Source organism: Notolepis coatsorum (genome assembly GCF_963971535.1).
Source record: "Notolepis coatsorum genome assembly, chromosome: 9".
Classification (NCBI taxonomy): Eukaryota; Metazoa; Chordata; class Actinopteri; order Aulopiformes; family Paralepididae; genus Notolepis; species Notolepis coatsorum.
Window position 1 is genome coordinate 56,971,002 of NC_140173.1, and position 11,394 is coordinate 56,982,395.

The 11,394-nt window shown below is 43.2% G+C and overlaps 1 protein-coding gene across 1 annotated transcript in view; it reads right to left on the reverse strand.

The window, feature by feature from the left end:
* The window catches only part of cnnm1 (cyclin and CBS domain divalent metal cation transport mediator 1), a gene marked incomplete at both ends in the record, with an annotated part of 55,885 nt that overhangs the window by 29,789 nt on the left and 14,702 nt on the right, over positions 1–11,394 (reverse strand). Inside the window, one exon of the mRNA XM_084321874.1 lies at positions 4,395–4,535. Coding sequence (XP_084178000.1) covers positions 4,395–4,535 — 141 coding nt within the window. The remainder of the gene's footprint in view (positions 1–4,394; positions 4,536–11,394) is intronic.

Below are 11,394 nucleotides of genomic sequence, written 5' to 3' on the forward strand. Positions count from 1 at the left end.
ACGCGACTCTCGGTGCCTGGCCTGCTCCAGTTGTTCGTGTTGGTGGTCTAGGGCTTCCGCCTGGTCTTGGAGTTGACCCTTTAGGAACTCCACTTCGGCGGTCAAGGTCTGCACCGTCTCGGCTCCCCCCTCTTCCTCTTTGAGCGGGGGCGGCGAGTCACCTCCTTGCGTCACCCGGGACGGCCCGGCTTTGGCATCGGGCTTCGGGGTGTCGTTGTCCGACATCTCAGGCCTCTGGGTCGTCACTTACAAGGGAGTGGAGTAGGATGTTGATCCTGTTCGTGACGCCAAATGTAGCAGGGTGGATTATCCCTGCTTCGTGGGAACTGTGGGGTGCGGTCAATAGGTAGCGAGACACAGTAGCACCCTGGCCAGCTGCACCTCCGTCTTTGGGGTCCGGAGCGTCAACTGGAGGCTGGTAGTGGGGGTGAATGAGGCCCAGGGTTTACAAACCTGGTCCGGTACTCTGGTCTTCCTCCCTCTCTCTGGAGTAGTCCGCAGTACTCCCCAACACACCCTCACCCTCCACAGTTGCCCCTTTTTCCCTCCCACACCTACTGACCGGATGGTAGAGAAATAACTGGGTTCCCCCCGCAAGCAGTACCCTCCCTTGTGTGAGACGACCAGAACCCTTACAATGGAAATGGAAAAGGTAGAATAGCAAGGGGTTACGATTACATATATTACCCGTAGTAAAGGGTTAGGGTTAGGGTTAGAAATAATGAAAGACACACACACAAGACTCCCATCTACATCATTTACTGTTATTTAAAGACTGGTCATCTACAAATATTTAATAGCAATGGGTCCACGGAAGGTAGTTCTATTATTACTCAAGTTGTAATTCAATACCTTGCAAACACTTATATTGTACACCCACACAGTATAGACTCAGGTATTGCAGACCCAAAGTTAATAGACCCAGATATTGTAGACTTCAATATACTTGACTCCTTACCCACGTCTGGGCTAGTACCAATAATAATACCTCTTCTTAGGCTTTACTTATATGGCAGCGTTACATTTACCCCCAAGAGGGGAAGGGTTAAATAGATGGGAAAGTAATATTACACACACATTGTATCACGCTCAAAGAAAAGGAAATAAAACCAAAGTGTGTGGGCCCACAATTACCAAAACAAAAGCCCTATGCTAATGCCGGCATGTAATGTTTATGGGGTACCCCTATGCACTGTGGTTAGCAAACACCAGCTTCGCCCGTAGGCTGCGACACACTGTGTAATGTACGATAGGATCCTGGGCGCCGAAGCCCTAATGTTTACTCTACCAAAATGGCGGCCGCGCCGCTCCACCACCGTCCTGGTGGCAAGATGGCGTCGAACACTCGCGCCGCAGGTGCTAGCAGGCGGAGCTATAGCAGAGAGGCAGTGCTGGCTGAGCTGGTGCTGGGCGAACTCTGCTGGTGGTAAAGAACTCCCCGTGTCCTGCAGGCAGCCTGGGGCAGGGTGTGCTGCTGCTCTCCGGTGCAGACAGCTGTTGACGCCCGGGCAGACTGCTTGGATGTCCCGTACGTCTCTGGCACGCAGACTATACCGTCACTGTAACTAGGTATAACACGAGCAATGCTACTGTGAACCTTAGCCGCACGCTACTTATACCGCTCACTGTAACTAGGTATAACTCGACTCTTAGTGCCCGACTCTGCACTTAATGTTCATAATATCATAACACTGGTACTGCTAGGATATCGTCTCCACTAGCCAGTACTTCCTATCACCCGTCACGGTTCCACGGGGCTCTCCGGCATAAACGTCAGCAACGGGGCTGTCTAGAGCTCCCCCGTTAGACGTGACTTCTCGTGGTCAAGTTCACTGCCGAGAAGAGAGCGACTTCCGCTCGGCTCCTCTCTTTATCATCTCTCAGCTCTCTCCGCCACTCTCTGCCTGCTACTGCCCCCTGCTGGTCTCGCCTGCCAGTCACAAGGGGGACGCACTGTAAAATATGAATCAATACTGTCATTTATGATCCGTATTCACATGTTCTTTGGACGGGGCGTTTGTGTCATTGTTCGTGTGAATCAATGACACTAGTTAGAATGTCTTTGTGTACAAAAAGGGATATAAACACAGTCAGCAGTTCTGAATAATATACCATATTTTCCAGACTGCTACAACTGTAAAAAAAAAACAATAAGTTACCAGAATTTAAAAAGATTGAGTTCAGTTACTGTGCATTAAGGTTTTCAGTTTTCAATCCATAATAAGTTAACAGAAAAATAAGTACACAACCACATTATTTCAACCTAATAAAACTATGTTTATTGTCATTGTTTTAAGAACACAAGTTGACTTGGTAATACTCACATTTTGAGTAAAAAGAAATGGCGTTGCCCTCTCCCTTTTAACATGTGCAATGTTAAAATGAAATAGAAAAATAAAGAATACATTTAGTTGATTAATCCCACTGGTCACAATGGTGACCGTAATAATGTTTTTGTTATAAGGCTCTGAAAATGTTACTGAATGATGTATCAATGTATTTCACTTTAAGATGCACACCGGAGCATCTTTTAATCCAGCTGTTTGCTGTTCTCTGATATTGTCTGACATTTTGTTGATGCGTCGCTCGACACTTCGAGCTGACATGGGGATATGTTTTATCCTTGATTTGATTGTCTCTTTGTTTGGCAAGCCTTCAAACAAAACATCTGAGCTACAGAGAAAAGCTTCCTTGATATACTCGCCATCAGTGAATGGCTTTCCACATTTCGCAATGCAATGAGCAATGCGATAGCTTGCTTCAGTTGCGTGGTTTTTAGCAGTCGTGAACACTTTGAGGGTGCTGGCTTGCTTTCCATACCTGGCCACGGCACGTTTAATCGATTCTGCCTACAAATGTCCTAACCTAGTTGTACAGTAAATGACCAAGTAAGGCTTTGTCAGTATTCCAATGTACAGTGTAAAATGTGTGTGTGTCCCCTACCAAACCCCCCCCCCCCACCTCCAATGTACAGCCCTCACCCAACCCACCCAACCCCACCCCACCCATCCAACCTCCTCCAATGTACAGTTTCTACGCCAAATGTATATACACTCCTTTTCTGGACACTTTTGTATCACAAACAGTACTGTATTTGCAAATCTGATATGTCATAAATGTATAGATGTAGCAGTACTGTCTATCTGTATGTCATGTATGTCATATATGTTATGATGAATTGAAAATGGGGGACCCTGATGTAAACAAGACGAAAGTCTTTCTCTGGTCTGCATCCCCTTAATAATTATAGAGCTGTACTGTACTGTACCCATTCTGCAATCTGTTAATAAACTTTTCAATCAATTAATCAAAGCCTTATCCGCCTGATCTTTGAAACTTTTTTGATGCTTCGTCTCAAAATGGCGTTTCACACCTGACGTTCGGCAAACTACATTTTCTAAATCAAATCAAAATCAAATCAAATTTATTTATAAGGCCCGACAACACACGTTAATGTCCCCATGGGCCGTACATGTCTTCTTTAAACAAGTCAAGAAGAAAACATAACAATAAGTCAAGAACAAAACAAGAACACCATAAGGTTCAACAAATTTAAAATAAATGCAAATAAATGAAAGAATGCAAGCACTCCCAGACATACCCCACGCGAAGGTAAGGAAAAACTCACTAAAACCTAACAATAGGGAAAAATGCTCCACAGGCAGTGTGGAGGAGAGAAACCTTAGAAGGGCCATTCAAGGGGGGATCTCCCTTCTTAGATGTCGGTGATAGTAGTGTTGCAGACTAACAGTTGGTAAGCATGCACTCAAGTGTGTAGTGAAACACAGATGAGTGCATGCAATAGCAACTGAACATTTTGAAAGATTAAAGATAGAGCTGATAAACATAAAGTACACACAGCACGGCCCTTCTGACACACAAACCCGTAGTCGTCTGTCCACGTGGGCTAGAATGCCCGAATTTCCTTTGCTTTAACTTTCTTAGCGGGGGTTGCCATCATGAAAGACGGCACATACAGAATGCACTGTGTGATTACCTGGGAACTGCGCGCGGGCGCGGGAGGCCAGCTGACAGCTACAGCTGAGCACCATGGGAACAGCTGTATAGCTGTCATAGGGGTGTGCAAAACAGTCGACTTACAAAAAAGAACCGGTGGGAGGATTTCAACAAGATAAATGCGACAACAGTGCAAAATATTTCACTATAATATTTCAAAGCAAACATTTTTATTTATTTATTCTTTTTTAAATGCTGCCCCCCTTGCCAATGAAAATGCTCCCGCGGGCCAATGCGGGCACGCGGGCCTAGGGTTGCCGACCCCTGCTCTACACGCATACTGTACTGTACACACATACATACACACACACATACTGTGTACTGTCCACACATACACACATACATACACACACACCCCCCCCCCCCCCCGGTGTTACCTGTGGCCAGGAAGCGGTGTGTTGCGAGCAGCAGCTGTGGGGAGATCTTGACCTTCAGCTCGTTCTCTGCTAGTTTGAAGATGGAGAAGTCCTGCTGTTTCCTCTCATGGTGGGAGACTCTCCGCTTGTTCCGGTTGTCAGCTGAAATAATAAGAAAAAGACTGGTGATTGTACCCTGAAATGATATGTTATTAGGCTCATTTAATATAATTTAATATATAATATCATTTAAAATAATCCATGTTTCCCACAGGCTCCTATCTGTGGCGTGTTATGGAAAAGGATGCAGAAATGTCGGAACGGTTTGTATATAAGATACGCTATGAGATTTTGTCATTCTGTCCATTTGAGGCAATCTTTTTGTGGTGAACCAGTCTGATGAATCTACGTAAACCTCCATAACGGGAAGGTGAACCGCTCTGCATGAGAGTATCCAATGAATCAGGGTTCCCACTCTCTTTGAGAAATAATTTTCCAGGACTTTTCCAGGACATTTTCTTGACAATCCAGGACAGCACTTGCTCACAAACGGTCATCTAATTTACCGGCAGGCCTAGTATTGACACATTTACTTTTTATGTGCTTTTTAGCTGCACAAAATGTACGTTTTGTAGTCATTACAGGTAGGATTTTACAGCACTTTAGAAATAAGAGCACAATAAGCATGAGCTTGTCAAATGCCATGGCGGGTCAAATCAAAGGGAGTGACGCTGCTGCTGTAATCCTACCAGTCGAGTCTCAAACAAAATATACACCTAGGTTTACATAGGCCATCTGAGTGAGGGGCTCAAATACTATTACAAATGTCCAGGACAACATCATTTTTTTCCAGGATATTTTGTCATTTTAGTACATTTTCCACGTTTTTCATGACCGGATATCTGAATTTCCAGGTTTTCCACAATGAGTGAATATACGTTTAGTTTTATTACTGGATGGGATGTTGCGTACCTCATTAGCTAACAGCTAACAGCCTCATGTACTACATGCAGTATTAACTCCCACTACAGATCCTGTAGATGGCTCTTATAATCTGATAATCTGAAGCGGCGTATGAACACACCTCTTATTGATAAATGGGATTATGGTCTGATTGGATGAAGGCTGATTTTCAGAGGTTTATTAGATCGCATTGAACACATTGTGGGTTGACTGGACAACGGCAACAGCTGAGCAAAGTCTGGATAGATCTGCTGTTCTCAGCTGTACACACATTCACACACACACACACACACACACAGATGTACACGACACACACACAAACACCCTCACACACACACCCTCACTCTGTACACACACACACACACAGACACACACACACACACCCTCACACTGTACACACACACAGACACATAAAAACACCCTCACTCTGTACACACATTCACACACACACACACACACACACACACACACACACACACACACACAGATGTACACGACACATACACACAGAAATCTGAGCATGTTTTTGCACCCACACAAGTTCACCCCACTGTGATTAGATTAGATTAGATTACTGTAAAATGTATTGTCATTACCAGGGCCGGATTAACGACCGGGCCGCGGCCCGTGGGCCTCTAGTGATGAGGGGCCTCCAAAAAAAAAAAAAATTTAAATTAAATAAATAAATTTATTTTTGGAGGCCCCTCGTCACTAGATGCCCCAACATTTTTTTTTCTTTTTTTGAAGGCCCCTCATCACTAGAGGCCCCAAATTATTATTATTATTTTTTTTACTTTTATTTAAAAAAATTTGGAGGCCCCTCGTCACTAGAGCCCCCAAATATTTGTTTATTTTTTTTTAACTTTTATTTTGAATTTTTTTGGAGGCCCCTCGTCACTAGAGGCCCCACATTTTTGTGTCATACTGTGACACTGAAATGAAAACATATTTCATCAACAAAAATATTTAGTCAACAAAAATATTTCATCAACTAAAATATACAGTACGTCACACCCTGCCGTCTGCAAGTGGCTAATCTTGAGTATTTTTTCTCCTCTTCATAAGAGTTTGAGGTTTTCCGTTTGAGGTAAAAACAGCAATAAAAAGTCAAAACTTGCATCTCCACATCCCAGCCCCGACACCTGAATACTTTTACCAACGGATTTCCAGTTCCGCGTTCGCGTTCTGCGCTCTGATTGGCCACTGACGTTTCTGGTAGCGCCAATCGTGTGACGCCTCTTTCTTTCACCGGTTAAGCTTAGGCACTCTTTCGAAGTTGGTTAACACTTTGAGCGCCACGCCTGGTTTTCCGTTTTACCGGCTGAATGCCACCATCGGCGCCAATGTTAACGTTAATATCGCCTAATCTATGTTTTAAATTATGGCTATGTGTCTAATCTGCCCATCGCATTATCAAAGACTATTTTCCAGTCAGTGCTGTCAAGGCAGACTGTTTTTTTATCGCGTCGTTTCCGTTTCAGAGCAGTTAGAAAAGCCCCCGTTTTGATATAAAAAACAGCTCATTCTGGAGCATTCTATGAAAATCGTCTTTTAGTGAAATATTCCACAACGTTGATATTCGTCTGCCTTTTTATGAATCGTTTTCAAATAAACGCTAGATGATCAATATTATACGTGCACGCAAGCACATTACGGCCGCGCACGGATAATCGCTCCGTTGATTTCCTCACGGACTTTTACAGTGAAACCGAAAGAAGACATTTCACAAAACAGCTTATAACTTCATCAAACTTACTCTGATTATCCTAACACTGATAACATAGAGTCCTTACCTGACATCAGATGGTATCCAACTGGTATATTCCAATTCCTGATCACCATTCGAAAAAATCGATACGTGTATGGATCCAACGCGATACTGTAGATCTCCATGATCAGCGGGGATCTGAGGTTCCAGAATGAACTGTGGTAACCCCGGCTGGATCAGTGAACTGGAAAATGTGGAGTACCGGATTTTTTTCCCCATTCATTTTCATTGAGTCCATTCCAAAATCACTTATGTCATCTGGGAGACGACAGGGGGCGCTTTTTTCCACAGTGATCGCCAGCGCCGCTCGGCTATACTCGGGTAGGCTCGGGTGATGCAATAATTTTTCAGATCGCTAAAAAAAAAAAAATCAGAGAAATCTCGTGAGTGGCTAGCAACCACCTATAAAAAAAAAACAGAGAAATCTCGTGAGTGGCACTCAAAGTGTTAAGGTTAGAGTTTGTCTTAGAGCACGGCGATAGAACACCACCCCTGATTCCATACTCTAACCTTAACCAACTTCGAAAGAGTCGCCTAAGAAACGTCAGTCAATATTTCTATTGTATTTCTTTTCTTTTATACATACATACATACATACATACATACATACATACATACATACATACATACATACATACATACATACATACATACATACATACATACAGCCCCACCCCCACCTAATAGACAGTCCCCTCCCCACTGTATGTAATGTATATATTCTCTCCCCACTGTATGTATATTTCTCTCCCACCCACCCACCCCCTCCTAATGTACAGTCCCCTCCCCATCATGTGTATATACTCTCTGTCAGGATCTATGGGTAACAGTACTGTATATTTGCATATCATATATGTCACAAATGTAACAGTACTATATACCTGTATGTCATGTATGTCCCTATGCCATAAATGTCATGATGTCATATATGTTGTGCATGTCATACATGTCACTATGAATTGAAAATGGGGGACCCTGATGTAAACAAGACAAACGTTTTTCTCTGGTCTGCATCCCCTTAACAATTGTGTGTATTGAGCCGTACTGTATTATTTGTACCCATTCTGCAATCTGTTAAATACAATTTTCATTAATTCATTCATTCACAGACAGTAACACAGGACAAAAACACATTTCAACCCCCTCCCTTCCCTAATTATAATTTAAATTGACATTCACGTAAAAGTAAGCTTACTATTCTAATATTATATTCTTGTCTCCAAAGTGTGTGCATGTTTTTTTTCTTCCTGGGGATGGCGCCATCCCCCCATCTAAACATGATGTGTTTCTTTTCTCTTCTTGATTGATTGATTGAAAACTTTATTAACAGATTGTAGAATTGGTACAGTACAGTACAGCTCAATAATTGTTAAGGGGATGCAGACCAGAGAAAGACTTTTGTCTTGTTTACATCAGGGTCCCCCATTTTCAATTCATCATAACATATATGACATACATGACATACAGATAGACAGTAGTGCTACATCTATACATTTATGACATACCAGATTTGCAAATACAGTACTGTTTGTAATATGAAAAGAGTCCAGAAAAGAGAGTATATACATTTGACGTAGAAACTGTACATTGGAGAAGGTTGAGTAGGTGGGGTGGGGTTTGGGGGGGTGGGGGGGACTGTACATTGGAGGTGGTTCGTTGGGTGGGAGCGGTGGGCGGGTGGGGGACACTGTACAACTGTACAAGCAAAACTGTACATTGGAATATATTGACAAAACCATACTTGGTAATTTACTGTACATTGCAGGGGGTTGTGTTAGGACATTTACAGGGGCCAGTTTCGAATTGCAGTCTCCCGTAGGTGTTCTTTGAGAGTGTTTTTGAAAGTGGGTAGTGATTCACATTCCTTTACAGCTTTGGGTAGGGCGTTCCACATTGATGTGGCATAATTGCAAAACGTGGTTAGTCCCTTGTTTGAGCCGAATCTGGGTTTAACATGATTTGTGGAGCTCCCTCTGGTGTTGTGATCGTGGTATTCACTGACCTTTGGGAAGTATTTTGACATGTGCATGGGTACCTTGGTCGTGTAGTGTATCTTGTAGACCAGGCCCATTGCAAGTTGCTGTACTCTGTCGTCTACTCTAAGCCATCCTAGGTTGTCAAAGTGGGCAGGGGTGATCAAAGTCCTTTTAGCTTGGCCCTCAGAGCCCACCACTTCTAAATATTCTATATATTTTTTAAAGTGACATATAAAAACGCCACTGTGCGTGCGTGCACGTGTATGAGTGTGTGGGGGGGCCTCCACAAGAATCTGGCCCAGGGGCCTCTGAAGTCTTAATCTGGCCTTGGTCATTACACAGCACAAGTACAGTACAACGCAAATAAGTTTGGCATCCAACCAGAGTGCAAATGTAACAGTAAAGTGCAACAGTAATATACAATGCACAGGTGATTAAACTGGGTATACAATTTACAAATTAGTACTGAGTAATAGTGCTAATCAGATGTATGTACAGAGTTGTAGTATTAATATGTACAGATCACTTCACATTATCTGCACATTCTTTGCATATAATTAAGAATGTGACCGACGTGAAAGGTTTTTGAGGAACCATAAACTGGATGCCCCCCCCCCCTTATTAGTGGCTTGAGACCAGATAGGGGATGAACTAGACCAAATCCAGTAACGTGAAAAAGCAAATCTAGAGTAGCCATATTCAGGTCCTGGAGGCACTCTCTGAAGTCTCTGGAGACAGGGCCCTTCCAGCCAATTACGTGTGGGCTGATTAAAGTGATAATCTGTGGGTTTAGCTAATTTATTTACATTAATTAATTATGCTTACTCTGTAAGCAACAGAGTAGATTCTGAGAGAGGACGCGGATCAATAGCTTACCGGGGGTATCAGAGCGGAGATGGAGAAGCTGGCTGGTGTTGGTGTGTATTATTCACTCAGAACTGGCATCAGCGGTGAAAACATGTCCCTTGTTTCTTTTATACACTCACATTTTACAACTAGTAATATTCCTAACAATCGCATTATTTTGACATGAGCATTTGCTAATAATGCTTTATAAACCAGAGCAGATCCTGCTTTAGCTGAGGAAGCAACCCTTGAAGAGGTAAAGAGATAAGAGCTGCTGATATACACCTCTAATTAAACCATATAGCATTTAGCTGTCAATATACACCTCTAATTAAACCATAGTATTTATCTACCTGTGTGGGTTTGAAGAAAGTCAGGTGCATGTGTGTGTGTCTGTGTGTGTGTGTCTTTGTGTGTGTGTGTGTGTGTGTGTGTGTGTATGTTCAAGTTTCAAGTTTGTTTATTATTTGTCACATATAAAATACATGTACTTTACGGTGAAATGCTTGGTTCTGTATGAGCCCCTGAGAGTGTGCTTCATACAGTAAAAAAGTTAGTAAAAGGGGAATATACAATATAAAGTACAACCTAAGTACAATGAGTAAAAATGCAGACAATGAGGTACAAATGCGGACAATGAGGTACAAAACTTTAAGGTAAGGTGCAAATGCAAATGAGGTATGAATGTAGTGCAAATCTCTTTAATAAATAGATAAATATAATGTAGTGTTAAAGTGTCTAAAGTGAGTGTTACGGTGAGTGTTTGTTTAAAGTGAGTGTGTACATGTGGATGTGTGTGCAATGAGTGTAGATGATGGGTTGTTACATAGAGTCATTGAGCAATGAGCATCCTGATGGCATGGGGATAGAAGCTCCTTCTGAGTCTCTCTGTACTGGCCATGAAACTCCGGTAGCGCTTGCCTGACCGCAGCAGTTCAAAGAGGCAGTTGTTTGGGTGACTAAAGTCTTTGGTTATTTTCTTAGCCTTGGCACTGCAGCGCTTGGTATAAATGTCCTGGAGAGTGGGAAGCCCACCTCCAATTGTGCGTTCGGCTGAACGGGCCACTCTCTGTAGTCTGCTGCAATCGGGTGCGGTGCTATTCCCAAACCAGGAGGTGATGTTACCAGTCAGGATGCTCTCTATTGTGCACGAGTAGAAGTTCTTAAGTATCTTCTGACTCACTTTGAACTTCCTTAGGCGCCTAAGGAAGTAGAGTTTTGCTGACGTTCAGGTAGAGACTGTTCTCCTGGCACCACAGCGCCAGGTTCTCTACCTCTCCCAGGTAGGCCCTCTCATCGTTTGCAGAGATCAGGCCCACCACTACTGTGTCGTCAGCAAACTTGATGATTGTGTTGCTGTTTTGCTGTGCCACACAGTCATGTGTGTACAGCGAGTAGAGGAGGGGGCTCAGAACACAGCCCTGGGGGGCACCTGTGTTGAGAGTGATGGATGAGGAGGTGCAGTTGC